This window comes from Molothrus ater, chromosome 1 (assembly GCF_012460135.2).
Source record: "Molothrus ater isolate BHLD 08-10-18 breed brown headed cowbird chromosome 1, BPBGC_Mater_1.1, whole genome shotgun sequence".
NCBI lineage: Eukaryota > Metazoa > Chordata > Aves > Passeriformes > Icteridae > Molothrus > Molothrus ater.
The window spans coordinates 2,922,906-2,948,689 of NC_050478.2; the positions used below are offsets into that span (position 1 = coordinate 2,922,906).

General features: G+C 51.5%; 1 protein-coding gene across 1 annotated transcript; it reads right to left on the reverse strand.

Moving 5' to 3' along the window:
* Window positions 1–203: 203 nt before the first annotated feature.
* Window positions 204–22,993, reverse strand: ZBTB47 (zinc finger and BTB domain containing 47). Its single transcript, XM_036403780.2, has 6 exons — window positions 22,515–22,993; window positions 10,408–11,772; window positions 6,907–7,054; window positions 6,286–6,401; window positions 5,795–5,939; window positions 204–4,936 (listed from the first exon to the last, which is right to left on the reverse strand). Exons 1-6 carry the CDS (start codon window positions 22,515–22,517, stop codon window positions 4,569–4,571), a joined length of 2,145 nt encoding a protein of 714 aa, XP_036259673.1. The 5' UTR covers window positions 22,518–22,993; the 3' UTR covers window positions 204–4,568.
* Window positions 22,994–25,784: the final 2,791 nt, after the last annotated feature.

The following is a 25,784-nucleotide window of genomic DNA, read 5'->3' on the forward strand; positions in this document are numbered from 1 at the left end:
ACACATTCACACATCTCCCACCAAACCCAGCACAGAGCCTGCACATGTGAAGCAGTGGCAGCAAATTCCTCATCCTCCCCATCTCTGACTGCTCACACAGTTGCCTGAAAAAAACCCTTTTAAAAGAAAAGAAAAAGGAGGGGGGGGGGAAGAAAAAGATAAAGCAAAATTAAGGTAACAAAAGAAAGTGGTGGAGCTTTCGGTTTTCTTTTATAAAAGACAAATTGTTTATTGATTCAGTCCTTCCACTTGCAACCTCTTTGGTAACAGTCATAACACTTCCAGACTGGGAGAACGCAGTGGAAAGGCCCAGTTCTGACCTCCCACCAATTTCAGAGCTCAGTGAGCCCCAACGTGCCTTGGTGAGAGGCCAAAAGCAGATTTCAAAGCATGGCCAAGGACCTGGCCTCGAGGGACAACCCAAACCAGCCTCCCTACCGTGACTTGTTGCGCTGGTGGGCAGCACAGAGAGCAGCCCCAGCACCCCCAGGCAGAAGATGGCTTGGGATGGGGATGTCTGACTGGGAGCTGTGCCCTGGGAGGTGGCCTTGATGAACCTCTTGGGACCTCCTGGACATTGGCCAATGGGACCATCAACGAAACAAGACTCGCCCGTTCCTGCGGTAGACAATGACTTGCCTCAGTTGGCCCCACGGGGATGGACTAATCCAACCATCTCAGCCTCCCCCTCCTCACACCATCCCAAAGAGAGTAACTGCTGTACTTGGAGTTAAAGATAAACATATATTGATTACACATGGTCATAAAAAAAAGAAAGGTAATAATAATAATAATACATTTCCTAGAACATTACTTAAGACGCTTCCGAAAAGCATCCAAGCTTCCCCTCCCCTCCCCGCCTTCCCTTAATCTATACAGAATAAAGTGCTTCGTTTAGTTTGTTCACACTTGTAGAGCCACCAATACACTCTTAACTTGGCATGTTTGGGCAACTGATACTGAATGCCATAAAATAATTCAGAGCCAAACACCAGGCATGAGAAACTAGTTTTGAGGCAAGTGCTTGGGGGTTTCATTCATTTCCTTCAAGTTCCATGCTACAGCGGTTGTTCTTATTCCTTTTTTTTTCTCCTTTTTTTTTTTAATTTATTATTTTCTTCCTTTGTTAAGTCCAACCCAACTCCCGTCGTGGTTCCGTGTCTCTAGGCAGGGCTGCGCGTGGGGAAGCTCTGGCCGTCCGTGTGAACAAAGGGCGTCCGTCCGTCTGTCCTTCCCTCCTGACTTCAGGCAAACCAAGAGTCACCTCAGAGGAGTTGTCTAGCAGCGGATGCTCGTCTCTATTGCACTGTCACAGCCATTCCCACCATCTGTCCATCCATCCATCGCCTTCCCACCGCGCCAGGGTTATGGCTGTGGTCCGAAGGGCCAGCCGTGCCTCATAGATACGTGAGGCGAACTGGTCTGTGCTACCAGGCTCCTGGGATTATATAAACCAAAAGTGACCCTCCCCAGCATGATTCCCTCCCTCCCCAAAGTTCAAATGAAGGGTGGAAAAAAAAAAAATTCCGACCCAGGCGGGTCTGGGGTTTGGGTGTGTGGGAAGAGCTGTCAGCTGAACATTGCGCTACGGCGAATTCAGGAACCGCGTAATGGAAATCGAGCCCCTCTCCACCCTCGCGGTCTGTCAAAGAAGGGATGTGAGAGATTAAGGTGCAAGAGTTAAAAAAAAAAAAAATTAAAAAAAATTAAAGTAAAACATAAAAAGCTTGAAAACAACAGACCCAACTCTCCTGCCTGCTGCTCTGTCTAACCCCAAGGGTGCAACAGGCGGGCTGGGACGGGTCCGGGATGGACGAGGCACTGTGGGAGCGACTCGTCTGAGCTCTTAGTACACAAATGAAAACCAGACATGGAGACACACTGGGGCTGAGTCAGGGTGTAGACAAAAGGGCTTGGAGGCCGCATAGGACTCCTGGGAACTACCCAGGCCTTGGAGAGGGGAGGGAGCAGCAGGGATCTGGTTCTCCAAAGTGCTGTGTGCATGGTCACATCTCGACGTCTCCAAGTGGCTCTAGGAGCAGGCTCTCGAAGGGGATCGGACGTGGCTGGGATCAGTCACTGGGCTTTCTGCTGGGCTTCCAGCCTCAAGGAAGTGCTCTCATCTCCCAGAGATGTCCAAGGGGGGCAGGTCCTCACTGGGAGAGGATGAACTGGGACAGGAACAGGAAAGCCACCTCCAGGTGAGTGGAATAAGGGAGCACACAATGTTGGCATGGATGTTTACATGGGGGGAAGTCTACCAGCTGATAGGCTCCATCACAGAAGACCATAAAATAAGGGCACGGCACTCCCATCCTGTCTCAAGGCTGAACATGAGGGGAAAGAAGCACAAGGAAGCCCAAGGGGATGGGATCTGGGAGGCAGCAGAGGAGACAGCATGAACCTCTCCAGCACCTCCATGGATTTCACTGAATGCTTCTCCAAAGCAAAAATCTTCCAGTATGGGTCATGGTCCCTTCAGACAGCCAATGGCCCCAAGAGCCCTCATCCCTCACAGGTGTGTGTGAGGCTTTGTGCCATCCCAACGAGTCCCAGGGTCATAGAGGGGGGCAGCAGAGAAGCCTTTGGAACCCACCTGAGAAGGTCAATGAGGTGAGGCAGCTCTGCCATAGAAACCTCCTCGTGCTCAGAGCAGATGGAGATGAGGGTGAGCTCACTGGAACTGAGAGCCATGCTGGGGATCCACAGGATCCCAGCCAACACAAAAGATGAAAAGGACTTTGTAGCTCCAAAATGCTAACATCAGTCAGCTTTCCCATGATGCTGGGCACCAGTGGGGCACCACTCAGCAGGAGATGACACCAGACACCTCAAAGAGCACTCAGGAGAACAGCAGATGCTCCCTGGTCCTGTTCCCATCAGGCTCCTGCATGTCCCCAGTCAGCAAAGCCCCTGAGCATGTGTCCTCCCATCTCTGCAGGCACAGCCCCAATGCTGCCCAAGTGCTTTGCTGATTTGGTCCAGGACACAAAGCACCAAAGATTTTCACAGAGCCAGGTGTGGCTCCCTGTCCCCAGCACTCTGCTGTCACCCAGCACAAGCTGCATAAGAGAAAAGGCTCCTGCAGCCCACTCAATGACCTCTTTCCTTTTTACCTACCAACAGTGCTTCCACCACCTCCTCCATGACCTGACCCACACCAGCTTTAGAAGCACAGGATCAGCTGGAACACCCCCCACCTCTTGCCAGCCCTTCTCTGCCCATGCTGGGTGCTCTCTGACTCTAAAGGGGACACTTCCCCCAGGCAGGGACCCCACAGCCATGGTCAGGACAATGCATGGCACCCTGGGGCAGAGCACAGCAGTGAGAGACCCTGCTGGGACCTCAGTGCCCAACAAAAAGGTGACAGCAAAGCCTTCCTCTTCTCCTCCTCCTCAGCATGAAGTCAGACACATAATTTGTAAGTGAATCATCAACAAGCACTAATCAACATCACATGGCATCACCAAAACAACCACAACCCTCACTGGTCCCCTCTGGTCCCCCCAGACCAGGACAGGGCAACGGATGCCAGCACCACAAGGAGAAGTGAAGCCTGGGAGAGCAAAGCAGGCAACAAACTGGAGACTGGAACATCATCATCCCCAGGCTGAACATGGTCCTGCTTTAGCTCTGAACCTTGCAGTGGGACCGACGTGGAGCTCACCCATCTCTCAGGGGTTTGTTCAGATTGTTAAGGCACTATTCTGGGCCGATTCTGCTGAGAAACAGAAGCGTCCTGCTCCTCTGTTCCAGGCTCCCCTCCTGCCAGTCCCAAAGGTACCTGAGCTCTCCCAGGAACAGCTCCCCAGCTCCAGAGCATCCCCAGGGGCCCAGCTCCTGCTGGGATTAGCAGAAAGGGCACACCAGAACCCAGCTCCCTTAGGGCACCCCGGAACTGAACCGACAGTGAGTTGCAGATGCCCCAAGATGCAAGGTGGGTGTTTGTGCTTTTGCCTGTGGAGGAGGAAAACCTGCTGTAGGGAAGGAAGACATGTTGAGGGCTGCTAACGAGGGCATGCTAATGGCTTTCCAATGGGGACACCTGCTCACCACGGGTCACTGGGGCTGGCAGTGGGGGGCTCCCCTGGGGTGCCTACCTTTCAACCCCATGGGTGAAGAGCCTGACTTGAAAGACCAGCTTTACAGTACAGGGATTCAAGCACCACTAACTAGAATTCGGCTTCGAATTATTGATGCACCGGCCAGCAAGCTCAAGCCTGGATATCCTGCTCCTCCCAGCCTCACCAGCATCCCAGCAGGAAGGTGATGCCAGCGTGTGGGAAGACGAAACTGAGAGTGACACCTTTTACCTACACCCTTACGGACGGATGGCAGTTCCCCCCCAACACCCACATTCCTCAGGGGGAGGCTTCCTCCTGCTCCCCCTCTCTGCAGAGAATGACGGGTGAGAGAAAGGAATAAAAACCCAAAACAACCCCAAAACGAGGAGGAAGGGGGGGTAGAGAGCAAGCAAAGCCTTGGCTCCCCGGGGGAAAGGCGTTCCCGAAGGGCAGAGCAGTCCGTGCAGGCGCATGGCCGGGGGGGGGGGGGTGAGGGGAGGGCACCTAATTGTTGTTTGAATTTATCCTCCCCGCGGGAAACAGGGGAGGGGGTGGCGGTAGGTGAGGAGGAGGAGGGAGGGTCTGTGGAAGAGGATGGAGCAGCGGCAGGGGCAGGGGGGAGACGCCGGGGCCGGGGGGCAGCGGAGCCGGGCTGGTGGCGGGCTGGGGCACGGCTGTGTCCGAAGCCAGGGGGTTGGTGACGCGGAAACATTTCTCCTTGTGGGCCTTGAGCATGTTGGAGAAGCGGAAGCGCTGGCCGCAGACGTCGCAGGGGTACGGCTTCTCCCCGGTGTGGGTCCGGCGGTGCCGCTTCATGTTGGGGCGGCTGGTGAAGCTCTTCCCGCAGATCTCACAGATGTAGGGCTTCTCCCCTGAGCGTGGGAGGAGAGGGAGAGAAGCTGCTGGTTAGGGTGAGTGTCAGAGACCGGGGAGATTTGATGTCTCGAGGTATTTTGGGGTGCATGCGCGTGCCTTGCCCTGGTGAGGCAGTGAACGGCCCCACATCCCAGCCCCAGGGCCTGTATCCCAGCCTGGCAGTGTCTGTCAATCGTGGCACACGGAGAGGCAATGCTCCATTCTCCCCTAATCCAATTCCTGAGGACCAAATGATCAGAAGTCCCATGTGGGAGAAAGGGGGGAACCAAATACCCCTTGAGGAGCAAGGGGTATTTAAAGCCAAACGCAAGGCCATCGCATTCATCTAAACCCTACCTTTTTCTTGGAAGTTCTGTCTGAACCCAGGAGTTGGTAGCCTGTGCTACCAACTACCTATATGTGCTTTTCTGTATCTTTTCTGTCCTTCTCTTTCTTCTTCTTCTAATTCTCTCTCCTTGGAATATTTTGAGTAGCTCAACATTGAATGTATTTAAAGTTTGCTAAGTTGAATGGGCCAAGTTTAATGCTGTGAGAAGTGTTTTATGTTGGTTGAATGCTGTACTAAACCTTTTGCCAAAGCTCCCTGATTTTTCTCAAGTTTGCCAGCAAACCTTTGAGTTGTTTTGACCCCTTGAGAAGATCTTGTTGCCATTTCTCCTGTGTGTCCAGCCCAGAGATCATGAACCATTGTAAGCCCTTCCAAAAGTCTCGTTGAATAAATTGACTGGGGCCTTATCAGTGCTTCCCAAAACCCCATCCTGCCACCCACCCTAAGATGTTGCCCCCATCCCATCACTCCTTTCAGGGAGAGCCTGACTGCAGGAATTTGGGGCCAGGCAAGGGGCAGGTCTCACCTGTGTGCGTCTTCATGTGCTCATCAAAGTACTGCTTCATGTTGAAGTCCTTGCCACACCACTGGCACATGAACTGCTTGTGGCCGATGTGGATGCTCATGTGGGAGCGCAGCTGGTACTTGTACTGGAAGCGCTCGTTGCAGTTCTACAGGGGTGAGGAGTTCTCGATGAGCACCCAAAATATCCCCACATTCCCCTCAAATCATCAGCAGCAAGGAAATCCTGTTTTTTTCCCCCCAAGAAACCCCCCCAAAACAGGTTTTTGGGACATACCCAGCCAGGTTTGCAGGCTGGGTGGGTGCAAAGTCCAGGCACTCGGGGACAGATCCTGGCATTGGACAAGTTTCATCATGAAGGTGGTGGGACTCTCAAACCAGGTGATGCAAAGTTTGGAAAAGCGTGGGATCATCCCTACAGCTGCACTGTCACACAGCAGAGTGGAAGCCCCAGGGAGTGGAAGATCTCTCCCCAGATCAGTGTTTCTGCCTTACCTCACATTTGAAAGGCTTTTCCCCGGAGTGCTGGAGCGAGTGGACCTTGAGGGACATGCTGCGCTTGAAGGACTTCCCGCAGGTCTCACAGGTGAAGGGCATGTCCTTGGTGTGTGCTGGTGGGGACAGGGGCAGGTCAGCAGCCTCCACACACCTCCACCATCCATCTCCCCACACCCCAGCTCTGGCTCCCCGTGCCAACCCCAGCAAACCCAAAGCACCTCTGGAAGATAAATGGCAGCGACGTTTCAAGCGTTTCCCTTCCAAACCCCCATTCTTTTGGATCTCTTTGGTGGCTCCAAGGTCCAGGGACCCAACCACTGCTGTCATATGGAATTTGCTTTTCAAAGCCCGGCACTGGTATGGTCTGGTCCTTTTACACTTCAAACCTTCCTCTGATCACTTCTGATCAATAAAATAAATGGGATTCCCCAGCACCACGTCCAAACCCAGCACTGAGCAGACATTGGTTCAGCATTGAATATCAGGCCAAATTTCAAGATAGGGATGTGAGAAAGCTCACCCAAGAGTAAGCCAACATGACAGCAACAGAAAACACTTTTTATTGCCAAACTGAATGGACCCCCAGCAAGATCTCCCCGTGGCGCCTCCCACACTCACCAACCATGTGTTTGCGCACGTGGGCCATGGTGTAGAACTTCTTCTCGCAGATCTCGCAGGAGAACTTCTTCTCTGCATAGCCATGGACAATCTTGTTGTGCTCGTGGAGAGACCAGAGCTTCTTGAACCCCTTCCCACATGTCACACACTGCAAGGACACAGGAGACAGTCAGGGAAGCAGGGGAAGCAGCTTTGTCCATGGAAAGGGAACATCATGGTGAAAGCTACAGCTGATATCAAAAATCATAACTATCAGCAAGTCTGATATAGACCTTGTCGCTTCAAAACCTCCAAATTTCATATTTCTATGAAAATGAGCAAGGGGCAATGACCTTCCAGAGAAGGATGTGGAATTTTCATCAATGGCTGTATCAGGATTTGGATAAGCAACAGCTCATGCCCTATTCTCAGCTGGGAATTTTATTCCTAAATGAAGATCTTACATAAAATATCCTGACCCTCTGTGCATTGGAAATTTGCAAAAAATATGAAAATAAGGAGAATCCCTATCTGGGGCAGTACAACTTCAGTCTTCAGCAGATATAATGGATACTTCACCACTAAATTTATTTTCCAAGCAGATCTATGATTCCATGATATCCAAAAGGACCAAAATGGACCCAAACCACCAGTCCATGAGCACGAGGAGAACAACGTGACATGCAAAGTCTTCCCGAAAAAGTTAAGGCAGAGAATCACTTCAGCTCCAACAAGTTCAGTGCTCCTCTGGAAGTTCCCAGGAAAAGGTCCAGCTTCTGTGTGAGACCTCTTGCAGGCACGTGAGACCAGTTCAGTGCCCAGGGAAACACTGGAGAGAGATATCCACCAAGGAAACCATGCCAGGAGACAAAGGTCAGCTCCTTCCCCTTCACCTTTCCATGGCTCATGTTCCTCTTGGTCAACAGGGATAAAACACCACCCCTTCTCTCCTTGCAGACTTGTTTAGAAAATTATTCATGCCTTGAAGGCATCTTGCAACAACGTGGCTGAATTGTACCAGTGAACCTGGGCAGGGATTTCTCCACTTCTCCTCCTTCCCAGAGGAACAGATGCTCCTTGATGGGCTTCAACCAAATTTTGCTGGGATACCATTGAAAACACATCATTATGCTGTGAAGTCACTGTATTTCTCCATATATATTTATATTTAGGTGCCCCAAAGGGAAAATTAGGGTCACAGAGCCATTCCCAAGCCTCCTCATCTTCATCTTGCCATGCTCAAATATCAACATTAGCAGTTCTCCAAGTCCTACTGTTCCCAAGTAAGCATTTCCATGGATCAGAACAGCTTTATCTCTGTCTTAAGGGATATTTCAGGGCAAATTCAGGACTAGAGCCTGATATCAAAGATACATCAATATCCATTTTCTCTACTTAAAATGAAAGAGACAGGGGAATTTCAAAATGAAAGGTAGAGGGAAAGCAGCAGAGGTAGAAAAACCCCCAGGGCTGGGCCCAAACACCCTGGAGGACTGAGCTCTGTGTCCTCACTCACTGCTGAAAATCATCACTCAAAAAATAAGGAAGCAATGTCCAAATGAGGGGGAAAAATGGGGATATGAATTCTTGTAGGTTAAAAGGAAAACCATACTGAAGCTGGTAATAAAAAGAGTTTGAGGGACAACTCAATAAAGCAAAGGATGAATCACTTTTCAGGTGGTAGGATGCACATTATGGAGATGGGGGATGAACACAGGGAGCAGGATGGTTCTTACATCCTAAAGCTTTATGGATGAAATTTGGTGACAAAACAGGGAAAGAAAGCAGCAGATCAAACTGAGAAAAGGTGGATAGTACCTTCATGGATCTGATTAAAACACAAGAAATAAAAACTCTTATAGGCAGAGTGTTGAAAAAAATTCCTTTTCCACCCAGACATAATTCCATGGGATGTTGATAAAGTTATTAAATATTATAAGAGCAAATGGAGTGGATTTGGCTATTTGTAAAATTAAAAATGCTTAATTAGGTGACAGACAATGATCCCTTTTTTGCAGAAGGAGGTCACTATACAGGCAGTTCTGGTTCATCCTATTCCAAAATGATTTGGAAAAGGGATAAAAAGGAGAGGGCAAAACAAAAAACAAGCAATGTAGTGACAGCCCCATGTTATACACCTGGAAAGCAGATGAAGCTGAATAAACATTCTGGTAAAATTCCTTTTTAACTTTTTTTTTTGTTAGGCCCTGAAATAGCCACCACTGTGCAGGTATTGGAACTACCATTCTGGGAAAAAGCATCCAAAAAAAGCAACTTCAGAGCTGTGGATTTGTCAGGAAGATGCACCAAAGGGTCAGTGACTGCTTCACCTATGAACCAAGACTGTTCCTGCTCCCATATTCCCTGCTTGCCAAGATCTGCCTCATTCCCTGTTTTATTTGGGTCTCATCACTGAAGGGCTCCAGCAGCACTTGGGTTGTGTTACCTCCATCAAGGAGAGCTGTGAGATCATTCAAAATCTGGTCACTGGTGGGAAGAGTGATGGGAGAAGCTGTCCATAAATTGTAATATATAATATTTCTTTTTGTATATTATATAATATTTGCAATTATTAGCAGCAACATCCTGTAAAACAGTTCATCGGGAATTAGGAGATGGGAATTTGGAGGGATCTTCAGGAACACACGTGTTTGCTGCTCTGATTGGGTGCCTCCCTATCCCCTCAAAACTGCACTGATTTAATAAAGTCAATTTGTTACACAGGATCTCATGAGCACAGGGGAAGGCCACACCAAGCCCAAGCCATGTGTGGATGTCAAACGCACTCAGAAATTTGCTAATGCACACAAAAAAAGCACAAAAGGCAGATTAAAACCATTTTAACTCCTGTCAGCAAATCTTCAAATTAAGCTAAAATGGGTTCAGTCTGGGTGGGAATGCTGGAGTGTGTCTCCATCAAGGGCTTGCAGTGTTTTATCCAGATTAACTGAATAAACTTAAAAGAAAAATTACTCCTCAAAAATTAACTCTGTGCTTCCACCCAGGCAGTCAATGGAAAGCCACAGCCCTGTGGCACAAATCCTCTAATTCCAGGCGACTGTGGGACCCTCCTGAGTCTGAATACAAGTCATGGGTGAAGGAAGGTTCCCTCCCAACTGCCATGTTGTGCTGGTTTTGCATATAGAGAAAAATCTCATATCTCAAATTCTCAAAATTCTCAAACTCTCAAAATCTCAAATTAACAACCAAAACCACTACACATGTGCTAACTGCAACATCAATATTATCTGAGCACGAGCCCATCCCAGGGTGTATCTGGATGGAATGACCTCCACAGTGCTTGGGATGCCCTTCCCTCACTGGGAGGTCCCACAGTGGTGGGATTCTTCTCCTTTGGTGGGATGTCCCCACCTTGATGGCACATCCACCCACTTTGGAGGGGTATTCCCCCCTTGGTGGGACATCCATCTCTAGTGGGACGCTCCACCTTGGGGTAAGGCATTTCCCGTTGGTGGATGTTCACCCAGGTGGGATCCATGCCCTGGATGGAGCCATGCTCACCTGGATGTTCTTCTCACAGTCGGTCTGGTGGTGCAGCAGGAGCTCGCTCTCCAGCAGGAAGCGCTTCCCGCACTTGTCGCAGATCTGCATGCGGCTGTGGGTGACGTTCATGTGCTTCTCCAGGTACCAGCGGTTGTTGAAGATCCGCGGACACTTCTTGCACGGATAATGCTGCTTCTCCTCCAGCTTCACCTTCTGGCCCAAGCCATCTTGTTCTTTCTTCCTCTTCCTTCCCCTCTGGCCTTCTTCTTCCTCCTCCTCCTCCTCTTCCACCTTGGCCATCTCCTGGGACCTGGTTGCCATGGCAGGTTTAGTGGCTTTGGATGCCCGGCTGCCCCTGCGGGGCTGCCCGCTCTTTTCCCTTTTCATCTCTGAGGCATCCTCATCATCATCATCCTCTTCTTCCGTCGTCTCCTCCAGATCTTCCTCCTCGCTGCGCTCCTCCTCCTCCTCCTCCCCCACCTCTGCATCCTCCTCCTCTTCCTCCTCCTCCTCCCCTTCCTCATTCTCCTCCTCCCCGTCCTCCTCCGTGTCACGCCCATCCCCGTCCGGCCGCCCCATCACGGCCGCCTCGCTGGCGGCCGCCTTCCCCTCCGTGCCCTTGGAGACGTTGAGGGTCTGGTTGTTGAGGTTCACCTCCACAATGATCTGCTCCCTATTGTAGGAGCCCTGGCTGTCCAGGTCCTCCTCAGACTCCTCACCCTCCATCTTACAGACAGCACCAGGACCTCCATCCTTCTCCTCCTTGTAGTACTGCTTGGCTGGGCCGGGGGGGAGCGTCCCACTGCCCGTCCCGTCCTCCACGCGCACCGAGAAGGGGTCGTTGCCCTCCCGGGCGTAGATTTTGGGGTGGGGGGCGTCCACCTCCTGCTTGATCTCGCAGTAGTAGGGCGGGGGTCCGGCGCAGCCCTCGGCGGGCAGGGCCATGTCGGTGGCCAGGCTGAGCGAGCGCGTGTCCAGCAGGTCCTGGCAGGAGGACGCGATGTTGTTCATCTGCAGCACGGCGGCCGCGTTCAGCACGTCCTGCACATTGCAGGAGTTGACGAGCAGCTTGGAGGTGTAGATGAAGTTGAGGATCTGCTGAAGGCCCTGCGAGGTGAGGGCCTCCAGAGAGAGCTCCACGCGCTGCAGCTGCTTGTTCTGGGTGAAGAGGGAGTGGAAGAACTGGCTGTAGGCTGCCAGGACCCCCTTGTGCGCCGGGAAGATGCTCTTGTGCTGCACCAGCACGATGTCCACGTCGCACAGGTCCGGCTGAAAGAGGCGCTGCTCGTTCAGTCTGTCCATCAAACACGTGAAGTGGAGGGCTACATCCTCCACCAGGGAGTACTCAGCCGAAGGGTAGTCAGTCGTTTTTTCGACTATCAGCTGGGGGAGGAAAGAAATAAAATCATTCAGGGCTCATTTCCCCCCCAAAAAACACCCTTCTGGCCATGCCATCATGCCAAGTCAGAGATGTCACCTGAGCAGCTCTACTGCCAGCCTCAGCTTGGAGGCGCAGACCAAAACATTCTGTCACCTACCCCAGCTTGGAGGTACTCACCATGGAGTTCTACCACCAGCCCCAGTTTGGAGATAGCAACCAAAACACTCCATCACCACCCTCAGTTTGGAGATACCAACTAAAACACTCAATTACCAACCCCAGTTTGGAGATACCAACCAAAACACTCCATCACCACCCCCAGTTTGGAGATACCAACTAAAACACTCCATCACCAACGCCAGTTTGGAGATAACAACCAAAACACTCTATCACCACCCTCAGTTTAGAGATAGTAACTAAAACACTCAATTACCAACCCCAGTTTGCAGATACCAACCAAAACACTCACTCCACCACCAACCCCAGTTTGGAGATACCAACAAAAGCACTCCATCACTAACCTCAGTTTGGAGATACCAGCCAAGAAACTCCATCACCAATCCCAGTTTGGAGATACCAACCAAAATACTCCATCACCAACCTCAGTTTGGAGATACCAGCCAAGAAACTCCATCACCAACCTCAGTTTGGAGATACCAGCCAAGAAACTCCATCACCAACCCCAGTTTGGAGATAGCAGCCAATAAACTCCCGTCACCAGCCCCAGCTTGGACATGTCAACCAAAATGCTCCACCAGCCTCAGCTTAGGAACACCACAAAGCTCCACCACCAGGCCCAGCTTGAAGACACCAACCAGGAAGCTCCATCACCTGCTTGAGTCCAGGAGACTCAACCAAGGAGGAGAAGCCCCAGTGAAAGGGCAGGTCAGGGCCACACCAGCACCCACTGATATCCCTTCAAGGTGTGTAGGAAGCACCATGGCCACCCAGGAGGTCCAAAGGCAGGCTCAGGTGTCCACACTCACTCAGAGATGTCACACAGGAGAGGGCATGCCTTGACCTCTTGAACCAGATGGAGATCCAGGTGGGTATTTGCCCCAAACAGGAAGCCAATTTTAGGCACCTACTGAGATGTAACCCCCTAAATAAAAAGAAGTTAGGATTTTATAGCTCCCTGTTTCTGCAGACAACAGCACAAAGCCCAATATCCTCTGATATTTCTGAATTACACCGCGTGCTCTCGCTCACGACAGCAGCTCACTCACAGCTGGATCCATTGGCATGATTTATGCACTTCTTAATGCTCATTTTCCATTGCCTGGGGAAAGGCACTACCTGGAAAAATTCAAATCAGGGAGCAGCACCCCCAGGCTGGGGAATGCTGTGCTGCCAACCCTCCCCAGGCTGAGTTTTCTGGGTATTTAATCCAACTCCCACGTATTTCACATGGTCCAGAGCATCCCTGGTGTTCATCCCCTCTCCTGGTCATACCTGAGCCCCAGGATGAGTCTGCCTGCTCCATCCCAAATCCAAGGGAAATCCCACGCCCTAAATCCTGCGTCCTGCATTAAAAGAAGGTGGGACACACCCAGACCCCATAACACCCTTTTTCCTGACCTTTGTAGGATGTGACCAAGGACATGGTGCAGAACAGGGGCAGAGAGGGAGGGTTCAACCTGCCAGGTTTATCCTGCACCTCCTGCCCCAAAAAGAGATTTTCAACTCCCATTTTTTCTGGAACAAATGGCAGCTTTTGATTAACACACAAATTCCAGCAAGACATGTTCTGTTTGTCTTTTTTTTTTTTTTTCTTCTGGTGAGCCAAAGGCAAAAGGACACACAGACAAAAATGTTTAAATAATAAAAAAGGGTGTTTTCTTCTCTGTTTTCCCAACAAGCAAAAAACCTCTTTCCCTTCCCTGCCAAATTTTTTCATTTTCATTGGATGTCTGCTCCACAACCAACCCATCCAACCAATAGGGATCTCAAGTTTTGCATGGTCCTGATAGCCCTGGAGAATCCTAGCAAGTGCTGGCACCCAGAGAAAACATGGAAAAACCAGTTCTGCTCCAAATTCTTGGCTCTGCAGCCTGGAGCAGGGCAAAGAGGTAGGAAAAGGGTTGGGTGTTTACATATTTTTATATACTTTTTATAATTTTATATATATATATATATATTTAATATTTCCAATATTTTATACATTCATGCTTATATATAGTTAAACTACTTATATATAAAAACACATAAATATATAAATACACGAACATTCTTTATATATGTACTTGTTACAAAATGCTGCATAACCCAGCTGGAACATCCATCCACCTTCACCATTTCCTGAGCCTCTCACAACTGCCAAGAACATTTTGATGAGATCTTGGATGGTTCAGGCCCCCCTCCCACCTCCAAGACACGTAGAAAATAATTAAGGCTATAATAAATATCAAAAACTGAAGAGACAGCAGGAATTCAGCAGAGCAGTTTGCTGTTTGCCAGGTTCTCTATTGAAAAAAATAACCCTAAACTCAGTTTTTATCTCCGGGGATCCATCTCATTTAGGATACCCCAAGCTTGGGGCACAGCCACCAAGGAATGGGTGCAAAATAGAGGAAAACGGGTCTGTGGGGCGGCATCTCCCAGCCTGGAAAACAAAAGGCGGCTTTTTTTGCCCTCTGGATGGAGGATTTTTGGCAGAGGGGGCTGATCCCTCACCCAGCGGCGCTCCTTGCCAGGCGGCTCTAATCAGTCCCAGCAGCGGCGAGGACAATGCGTGTCTTGGCCGCGTCCCGCCGGTGACTTCAGCCCGGGCTTGTCAGCGGGAGCCTTTTGCTCTTTATTGCTCTCAGATGCTTTTCGTGAGCTTGCCCCGCAGCCAGAGCCCCGGCCGAGACGAGAGGCGCCTGCCGGGGTGAGATCCCCAAAAAGACCCCGACTTGCCCCAAAATGCCCCTCCGGCAGCTCCTGTCCCTGCGGCTCCAGCGGAGCGGAGCAGCCTGACTAATGGGGATTAATGGCAGGGTTAAATCCAGGCTCTTCCTCTGGGAAAACGCAAATATTTGAAATGTATATCACTTTTAATTTAATATTTCTTATATTAAAAATACATATTGAAGAAAGAAAAAAAAAAAAAAAAAAGGAAAAGAATCACGAGTTTCGCTCTTTTCCACCACCACCACTCTGCCCCTCTGGCTCTGCCCACATCCCATCTCCACCCCCTGCTGCACACCTGGGCAGCTCACTGGATGCACTAAACCAGGGTGAACCCTAAAACTGGCCCCAACACACGCTACCATACCAGCCTCAAAGTAAGGTTCTGCCACCATCAGTGCAGAAAAACACCCCGAAAAATTATTAGAAAGCAGCGTGGCCGTGAGTTCCGCAGCCCGAGGGGCCGGCGGCGCCTCCAGCCAGCCCTCCCCGCCCTGACGCTGCCCTCCAGCTCTATTTTAAGAGAGTTTTCACGTGGTGCTGCCAAAGTCCCGTCCCAAAACAGCCCCTGGGGCAAGAGGACGGCCAGAGGATGGGGAGGATGCTTGGGGTGAGGGATGGGGGGGTGGAGGAGCCCCGAAGGGAGGGGATGGAAGGAAAGGATGAGTAAGGAATAGTGGTGGAAGGAGATGCTGGTGTTCACTGGGGCAGGGCAGCATCTCTCCAGCCAAACCACCAAAAATTCCACCAAAGGAGGGGGAGGCCAAGCTCCATTTCCACCTGCATCCTGCCACGTGCCTCAGTTTCCCTAAACAGCCCCACCAACACCTGCCCACCTGCCCTGAAAGTGTTTGCTGCTGGATTTAAATCAATGTACTACGACAAAAAGCACTTTCTCTCAGCAGCTATTGAGAATGAGATCCCTAAATGTTCCTGCAGCTCTAAACCTCCCCAAAGGACCAGAAGGTTGGGCCACTCTGGATATATTTAAATACTCAAATCCTCAGTCCCCCAAGAAGATCATCTCTGACCTTCACCAGCCTCTTCTTTATTTAATTAATTATTTGTTCATTTCTAGCACCCTCATCACCACAGCATCAAGGACCATGAGTAATTCTTTCCCACATAAGCACAAGGACAAGGGGTCTTAGGGCATAAAATTCACATTTAAGTGGTGACAAGACCAGCTGCCTGCGAACCACTTTCCATTCAGCACAAAATTTGGGGATTTCTTTAAATTTTTCACCCTCAAGATGTAAAAAAAAAAAAAAAAAAAAGCAATCTGCTTTTCTGTATCATTTCCAACCACCAAAGCATTCATAGTTGACCTTCAGTATTAAATTGCATTAAAGAAAAGTGCTTTAATAAGGAACGAAATACAATGTCAGCACTTGCTCCTCAAGAAAAAAAAGAAGTCCCCCATGCCCTCTTCTCAATTTGGACATTGCTGAACTTCAGGACAAAAGAGCTGGGTTGGAACTATTTAATGTCAAAACTTGACTTTTGCTGAAGAAAGAAATAACATTAAGAAATAACATTAAACCCCCATTTTTACAGATTAAAAAACTGTAAAAATTTCGGACGACACAAAGGGGCATCGTTACAAACCCCAAACATTCGCGCTTTCAGTTTTAATCCCCGCCCTCCCACAACCTGCCCTCTGCCTTCCAGACCCTGTCATGAAACCTTCAGCCTTCTCTCCCTAGTTTTGAGGCCATCTGGAGATTTTTTTTCAAAAAAAAACCTCCCCAAACCAGAATACACCAGCCCAGAACGAGCACTGCTGCCTGGACCGTCCACATCCCACTGCCCAACCACCCATTCCTGGGGCACGGTGGCAGAAGAATAAATCACATCCCAAAACTCCTGTCCCTCTCCTGTCCCCAGACCCTTGCATGAAACCTTCAGCCTTTTCTCCCTAGTTTTGAGCCCATCAGAAGATTTTTTTTTGTTTCAAAATTACACCAGCCCAGAACGAGCAGCGCTGCCTGGACCATGCACACCCCATTGCCCAATCCCCCATTCCTGGAGCAGAGCTGTGCCTGGGAAGCTGGCAGAGGGATAAACCACATCCCAAAGCTCCTGTCCCCCTCCTATCACCAGACCCCTGCATGAAACCTTCAGCCTTTTCTCCCTAGTTTTGAGGCCACCAGAAGACTTTTTTTCAAAATGATGTGTTTTCCCACAGCTCCCCAAACCAGGATACACCAGCCCAGAAGGAGCAGCACTGCGTGGACCGAGCACATCCCACTGCCCAACCACCCATTCCTGGAGCAGAGCAAGCTGGCAGAGGGACACACCGCATCCCAAAGCTCCTGTCCCTCTCCTGTCGCCTACCTTGACAGCTCTGCTGTCCCCTCCCTCCCCGGGGAGCTCTCCGTGGGTGCTCTCGGCACGGGACCGTGCTGGGGGTGGGGTCTGCTCGCTCCTCCGACGGGTGTTTTTATTTAATTACGAGAGGCTTGTCCGGAAAAACAAGCAGGAAGGGAAAACAATAGCCCGGCCACAGCCCCGCCTGGCGAGGCGCCGGCCGGCACGGCCCCGAGCGAGCGCCCACCGCCCGCATCCTGCCCGCCGGGATGTGCCCGGCCCGCTCCGGAGCCCCCAGGGATGCTGCTGACACCATCCCAAGCGATGATTTTTATTTCTGCGCTGTCTAAAAGGCTTAAGGGTGCCCAAAGCAGAGCCATGGGCAGGCACAGAGAGCAGGCAAGGGGAAGGGGCTCAGCGATGCTCCCTAAGCCTGGCTCATCCAAAAAACACGTCCCAGCCTCTGCTGGGTGAAGAAGAGCATCAGTCCAGCTGTGGGACAGGCAGATGCTTCACAGGCTTTTTTTTTCCCCCTCCCTATTGGCTTTTCCTAATTTTTTATTAATGATATCCAGCATTTACAGGCTTTGGCTCAAGGATGCTTTGCCCAGGGAGTTGGTAGCAGCCCCAGGCCCAGCAGTGCAATGGAACAGGGACAGCTCCTTCCCCCATCCCTGTCTCCCTGCAACCAAGAGGACACCTTTGCAAAGGGGAAAAGGTTCATTTGGGATGTTTTTGGAAGCACCATGGCCACCAGCAGCGTGGGGAGAGGAGCAGGATGAGCTGGGATGAGCAACACAAAAGCTTCATCCATTGGGAGCAGGCACTGCCTTCCCAACAGCACAGCCCACAGAGGGTTAATGGCTTTGTGCTTTTTTTTTTTATCTCATACTTTTAAATTTTTTTAAACCCTATCAGCTGCTGTGGGTGCTTTTCTCCTTTCCTTTTGCACACAGAGCTGCAAAGCCACTGTGACATTTCCAAGGATGGATGGATCAACCCCACTGTCACACCCCATCCCCAAATCGTCCCAGTGAGGTGATGCTGCTCCTCGAGGATGCCACCACCGTGATGGCATCGAGGACACTGTCCCTCTGTTCCACCAGGGTGACAGTGAGGGCAGTGCCAAGCCCTGGGAGCCCATCCCAACACGTGGGAAGCCGAGCACTGTCCCCTGCTCAGACACAGCCTCTGCTGCAAAAATACAGAGGCTCCAGCAACGCTGCATCATTTTCATGCCAGAACAAATCCCAATCCCTCCAGGAGAGCAGAGGCACCAAACCCTGGATGGAAGCACCCTTCTGAGTGTCCCTGTCCCCTCGGTCAGGCCTGAAGGAGGTGTGGCTCAGTCAGATCCAGCAAAAGCTCTGCAGGTGATTCCAGAGCCAGGCAAAGCCAGGTCTGGGGTTAAATCCCAAAGGGATGCTGCTGGATTCCAGCAGAGCTGGCATGGCCCTGGCAAACGCTGAGGGCAGACAGGACAGCCAGGCCACGGGGGCACAGCCAGTGACACCCAGCTGATGGGGATGTCCCTGAGCTGCTGCACTGGCACTGGGGACGGGATGGGATGGGATGGGATGGGATGGGATGGGATGGGATGGGATGGGATGCTGCCCTCCATCTGTGGGATGCAGGACTGCCCAGAGTCACTGCTGGGGTGGAAGAGCCCAGGGGATGCACACACACACACACACACACACACACACACACAAAGCCACTGTCTCCCTCCCTCTCCTGCCCGAGAAAAACAAGCAGAGGGAAGGTTGAGGGAGGAAATGAGGACAAAACCCAAGGCTGACCTCCCCAGCCGGGCTGGCGGCCAAGCGGCTGCACCAGGGGCCAGCTCCAGAGGGGACATCACCCCAGAGAGCCCAGGGATGTCCCCAGTGCCACTGCCACCGAGGGAGGGCCTGGATGCAACAGGAAAGGCGGTGCTCAGAGCCCCCCCGAGCTGACAGGAACCCCAAATTCAGTGCTGGGAGCAGGGATGGGTGCAGGAGCAGGGATGGGTGCAGGAATAGGTGCAGGAGGCAGGGATGGGTGCAGCAGGACAGCCAGCATGTCACCTGTGCAGAGCTCAAAGGCATCATAACCCCAAGGCAGCCCCTGCCATGTGCAGCCAGGGATGCAGGAAGGGGCTGGGATCCCCAGCAGGATGGATGGAGGGACAGAGGGAGGGAGGGATGATGGATGGATGGATGGATGGATGGATGGATGGATGGATGGATGGATGGATGGATGGATGGATGGAGCCACCTCCCAAGCACTGCTGAATGAGGTTTCCAGCATGCCCTGCCTGGCAGCCCAGTGCCCATCCCTGAGGCAGCCACCACGACCTTCCAGGTGGATCAGCAGCATGGTGGGATGTGACACCTCCAGGGTTTGTCCCACACCCAGCCCTCAGTAAAGCCTAAAACCACAGCATTTCCTAACCCAGCCACAAACTTGCCAGAGAGACCCAAGATTCCACCTGTCTCAGCCACGATGCTGGGCAGGACTTTCCATCCCAGAGCATTTCTCCAAACCCTGGGAGATGGTCCCCATCTCCAGATCCATCCTAACCCAGCCTTGACCAGGGCTCTTTGAGAAGCACCAGCCAAGCTCCTCTAATCCAGCCATGGAATGGTTTGGGCTGGATGGGACCCTAAAGATTATCTTACTCCCAACTTCTCTGCCATGGGCCATCTTCCTTCAGATCCAGTTGCCCAGATCGAGGATCTGGATGCACCACATCCTTCCTGCCCAACACTTTTAACATTTTTATGACATGCATTATTTTTATCCTTATTTTTATCACCTTTTTTCCTGTAGCTTGGGGAGCAGAGCTTTAACTCAGACAGGGTGTCAGCAGCCCTGGCTCCAGGCAAAAGATGTAATCATAAAAATAATAATAAAAAACGACAGTTTGTTGTAATTAAATCTTCTACCCATGACATCTGCGCCACCATGGCCAGTCTTTCCCCATATCCAAAGGCATCCCAGTTTTCACCATCAGGAGAGGTGGATGAACACTGAGTTGGCTGCAGAGGGGACAGCAGCTCCAGAGAACACGGGGACAAGTCCCCAGGTGTGTCCCCATGCAGGAAACCCAATGGGGCCACCCCTGCCCTGCACAAACCATCCCAACAACACAAGCCATTTCCCTTAGGAATAAGGGAAAATTAGGGGCAGGAGGCAGAGAGCTCATCCTGCCCACCAATATCCACTCCTCCAGTTCTACAGGGACCCACGGAATGCCAGGGGACATCTAGGATGACATCTAGGATGACATCTAGGATGACATCTAGGATGCAAACCACATGGAGGATCTAAATATCCACATTTTTGGGGCCAGGCAAACATGGCAGCAAATTAAAAACTTCATCCCTTGTTCTTCTCCTGCAGAGTCACTTTGTCAGGGCCACCACCAGGTCCCCTCTACAAAGGCTTAAATGCAGCAGCATGGGAGAGTCCTCAGTTTTCTCCTCCAGGAGGGAAAACAGGAAAATCAGCATTTCCCCCCAAAACCTTCAAAGACCCTCTGATGTTTTGACACATTCAGTTCAACCGCAAAAGGTTTGGGTTGTTTTTTTTTTTTTCCCTTATTTTTCCACGAGCAGAAAAATCTGCATCTTAAAAAGAACCAATATTTCATCAACTCTCGGGCAAGCAACCTCCCGTTTTTCTCCCTGCCTTTTCCAAAGGATCCATCTCCAAAGGCGGCAGCGGGTTATTTTTGTGGAGGGGGTGGCAATGTCTCTGCTCCAGACCCGGGAGACACGAGCACGGGGCCGTTTATCTCGCCTGCTGATAAGCGAACGCTCCGTTAATTCCTCCCGGGGAGAACAAAGCTCCGCCGTCATTCCAAGCCCAGGTGGCAAAGGGGACCCTGCGGCCACCCCGGGAAAAGCCCCCGGAGCGGGGCTGAGCATCCTCAGGGAAACTCTGCACTTGGAGGCAGAATGTTTGCACCCAGAGAGATTTCACCACAGATCCAGAGGAAAAAATAAAATTAAAAAAATATATAATAAATCCCTTTCGTGTCTTTCCAAGGAGGAATTTTGCTTTGTAAAGCAAATCTTTCTCTGGTTCTTGCCGAGGTAGGGTGTGGAAGGAAGGCTGAATTCCCAACTTTTCCCCGTCTTCCTCGCTGGGGTGGGCTCTGGGTGTCTCCAGCTCCACCTCAGGGCACGAAAGGCTCCCCAAAACACCCCGGTGTGTCCCCCTGAGCCCTCAGCATCTCCTCTGGCAAGGGATGCAGGCGCAGGATTCAGCCGGGATTTCATTGCACAGGCCGAGTGTGACTGCCCAGCGTGAACCCAAACCCACTCCCGATCACTTTAACCTCAGCATTAATTAAACCCCCGCAGTCTTGGGGTGCCGAGCCCCATCCCACCATCCCATCTACCATCGTTTCCTCATTTTTCCGAGCTTGCACTTTCGTGCCCTTTCCAAAATTCCACTCGGACGCTTCCCGGGCGTCAGGACGGGCACGGAGTCAGCGCTGGGGCAAACACAACCCTGCACTTTTTGGGATGGGGGAGGCACCGGGAGCACATCCCAGGGGGATTTCATGTGGATCTTTCCCAGCTCAGGCCTGCCCTCCGCAACTCCAACTAAACCCCCCCCAAAAAACTCCACCGGCCGATAAAATAGGTCACTGCTGCAGGCGAGAGCCCCAGCTCTGGTGTTATTATTATTATTATTGTTATTTTAAAGAGGAGCGCTGGAAAATCGCTTTTTCAGAGGTGGGGGGGGATGCTGCGCCCTCCCTGCAGCTTTGCTCCTCCGGGATGTTGCGGAGCGCCCAAAACCCCCCAGACCCGCCGGGAAAAGGGGGCCCAGGACGGGAACCAGCCATGGAAAAAGTGGGGGGGGAAGGAGGCGGGCAGGAATTGGCAAAAGGATGGAGTCATCCGGGGAATGGGAATGGCCGAGGAAGCGGCAGCTCCTGCGCACCCCCCCTCCCTCACAGCGGATCCTCCGGCCTGGGGGGCTCCAAAAGTGTGCGAGTCCCCCCAGATCCTGCCAGGGACCCCCGAGCCGGGCTGGGCTCTTCCCAAGGGAGGGCTCAGACCCCTCCTCACGGCCCTTCCGCACCCCCATCCCCCTCTAAAGCACCCCAAAGGTGCTGGTGATGGTGGGGGGGGGGCGCGTTTTTGATGCCATTTCCACCAAACCCAGCCCGTCCTCGCCTTGCAGGAGGGGGGACCCTCATGCAACCCCCCCAGCAAAGCAGCACCGGGCCCAAACCTGGGCGGGCTGTGCTTTTTATACCCCCCCCAACCCCACAAAAAAATAAAATAAAAAATAATCTACGGCCCCCTCCCGTTTCCCCCTCAGGCCTGGATGCAGCATCGCCCATGCAGCCCCCCCACCTCCCTCATGCACCTCCGCCGCCCTGGCCGGGATTTGGGCAAGTTTCGAGGCCTTTGGGAAGTCGGCAAAGCCCCGGCAGAGCGAGGAAACGACGGAGGAAGGAAGGGGAAGGGAGAGGGGGGAAATAAAAGCGAGGAGAAAAGGGAGAAGGGGGGGCGGGTAGAAAGGGGGGGGGGTCAGGCTCTACCATTTTGATGCAAAGGTCTCCGCGCTGAGGAGTCCCGGTCCTCCTCCGCTGGCCTGGGGTTTGTGCTCTCCATGAAAAAAACAAGGAATTGGTGGGTTGGGTGGGTTGCTGGTTTGGTGGCTTTTTTTTTCCTGTTTTTCTTTTTTTTTGGCCGCCTTATTTCTGCTTTTTTTTCCTTTTTTTTTGCCTTTTGGAAGAGGAGGAGGAGGGGGGGGGGAGGAAATCACCGCGCCAGCGCTGCTTGCATCCCCGTCCCTCTTTTCCTTTTTTCCCCCCTATATTTCCCTTTTCATCATTTTCCTCTCCCCCTGCTTTATATCTTTTCTCTTTTCCTTTCTTTCTTTTTTTTTTTTTTAATTTAATTTTTATGTTTTTCCTCCTCCTCCTCCTCTTCACCTCATCCTGCCCATCGCCATGTTCGCCCCTTTTGGGAAGCCGGAGGAATGCGGAGCGGCGGCGGCTCCGGCTGCCAAGAGCCCCGGGGCCGCTGATTGGAGCCGCCGCATCAGCTGGGGCCGCGGCTGCCCCTTTAAAGCGACAGCAGCCACCGCCACCCCACAGGGGACACCCCTCTGTCACCCTGTGCCCGCACCCCAAGCCCTCCGCCACAGCCGCCAATGCAGCGCTGCATCCCCCCCGGAGCATCCCCGGGGATCCCGCTGGGCAGGGGAAACTGAGGCACGCAGCTCCTCACCCCCTCCCCAAACCCAATAGAAAGATCCCAAGATTTTTTGAGCACATAAAACCTCAATTTGAGGTGTCATGGAGCTTAAAATTGAGTGTTTTCCTGCTGTTTGGAGGAAATGGGGATGCCCCTTCTGGATGTGTTTAAGGCACATTTGGAGCATTAGTTGGGAGCATCCTCTGCATCCTGCTGTGGTTGGGGAAACTGAGGCACGCAACCTCTCACCCCAAACCCAAACCCAATAAAAAGACCCCAAGGCTTTTGGGTCATAAAATCTCAATTTGAGGTGTGTTGAAGTAACAGTGATGTACTTAAACTGGGATTTTTCAGGTGTTCTCCCACTGTTTGGATGAAATGGGGATCCCTCACCTGGATGTGTTTAAGGCACATTTGGTTATAGGGAGGATCCTCTGGATCCTGCTATCATTGGGGAAACTGAGGCACACAACCCCTCACCCACTCCCCAAACCCAATGAAAAGACCCCAAGGCTTTTTGGGGACATGTTACCTCAATTTGAGGTGTCATGGAGCTTAAAATGGGATTTTTTTGAGTGTTTTCCTGCTGTTTGGAGGAAATGGGGATGCCCCATCTGGATGTGTTTAAGGCACATTTGGAGCATTAGTTGGGAGCATCCTCTGGATCCTGCTATGGTTGGGGAAACTGAGGCACACAACACCTCACCCCCTCCCCAAACCTAATAAAAAGATCCCAAGATGTTTTTGGGCACATAAAACCTCAATTTGAGAGGCTGTGGGGTAATGTCCATTTGATTAAAACGGGATTTTTGGAGTGTTTTCCTGCTGTTTGGAGGAAATGGGGGTGCCCACACCTGGACATGTTTAAAGCACATTTGGTTCTTAGGAGCATCCTCTGGATTGCACGATGGTTGGGGAAACTGAGGCACACAGCTCCTTACCTGTCCCCAAACCAAATAAAAAGACCCCAAGGCTTTTTTTGGGGTTGCAAAACCTCGATTTGGGGTGTTGTGGAGTCCATTTGATTAAAATGGGATTTTTGGGGTGTTCTCCCACTGTGTGGAGGAAATCCCCACCTGGATGTGTTTAAGGCACATTTGGTTCTTGGGAGCATCCTCTGGATCCTGCTATGGCTGGGGAAACTGAGGCACACAACTCCTCACCCCCTCCCCAAACCCAATAAAAAGACCCCAAAGCTTTTTTGGGGGTTGTAAAACCTCGATTTGGGGTGTTGTGGAGTCTTATTTGATTAAAATGGGATTTTTGGGGTGTTCTCCCACTGTTTGGAGGAAATGGTGATTCCCCCACCTGGATGTGTATAAGAAACATTTGGTTCTTGGAAGCATCTTCTGCATCCTGCTGTGGTTGGGGAAACTGAGGCACACAACTCCTCACCCCCTCCCTAAACCCAATAAAAAGACCCCAAGGCTTTTGGGTCATAAAATCTCAATTTGAGGTATTGTAGAGTAACAGTGATTTACCTAAAATGGGATTCTTTGGGTGTTCTCCCACTGTTTGGATGAAATGGGGATGCCCTATCTGCATGGGTTTAAAGCACATTTGGAGCCTTAACTGGGAGCATCCTCTGGATCCTGCTATGGCTGGGGAAACTGAGGCACACAGCTCCTAACCCCCTCCCCAAACCCAATAAAAAGATCCCAAATAGTGGGAGAACACCCCCAAAATCCCATTGGGTCATTGGGATGGTGACCACCTCCAAAACCCATTCCTGCCCCCAACCCTCCTGCAGACACCACCCAAAACAGCACATGGGACCACACCACCCTAAAAACAGAGCAGCACAGTGGCTCTGAAGGGCACTGGGGGCATCCCCAGAGCCTTTGGGGATTTTCATCCCACCTTGGGGATTTTCGTTCCACCTTCCCAGCTCCTCTGGCTCCCCCAGCCACTCCCAGCTCAGACATCCATGTGGTAACGTCCTGCACTTGTTTAGACTCAGCCCTGGTTGCTGTGCTCGGTAACTCCTTCCAGATGTGAGCAGCTCTTTGCATAACGTCCCCGTGGCCACGTCCTGCCTGTGCTGGCTTCATTGCAGAGCTTTTTACATTTTTTTAGTTTTGTTTTTTTTTTTTTTAATGCTCTTTCTCATTCTCAACCCTGCACTGCTCCACAGGAAAAAATTCCTGGCCAATGCCACCAGAACATCGTCCCTGTCAGAAAGGTTTTTGAGATGAGTGTTTGGCCTGTCTGACATCTCTCCTACCCTGGAAACCTCTCCAAAAAGCTACATAAGCTCCTGGAAATGCAGCCAGTGCTGGGGGTGAGGATGAGATGAGGCTGGAGATGGGACACAGGGATTTAAGCTCTGCTCCAGGGCCCAAATGCCTGTGGCCTTTTCATGGATGTGGCACAGGGGACCAGGGAGCTCCAGAACTTGGAGTCCTCATAGCTCTGAATATGAAGATCTACAGGGGTGGTCAAAGCCCTGGTGCCACTATGAGGGCCTCACCAAGAGGTTTTTGGAAGAAGCTGAGCCCACCTCTCACATGGAGACCTGGTCTTTGCCAGATGCAGTTTCTCCTTCCTGATGAGGGAGAAGCTGTTCCTGAAGGGGCCACCAAGACAAGGGGAAAAAGCCTTGGAAGGGG

Excerpts from the sequence above, each read along its gene's own strand:
- ZBTB47 (XM_036403780.2), bottom strand. Across the intron at positions 7,055-10,407 it reads ACTGTGAGAAGAACATCCAG|TGTGTGACATGTGGGAAGGG; the intron begins GTGAGCATGGCT and ends GTGTCCTTGCAG. Across the intron at positions 6,402-6,906 it reads CGTGCGCAAACACATGGTTG|CACACACCAAGGACATGCCC; the intron begins GTGAGTGTGGGA and ends TGTCCCCACCAG.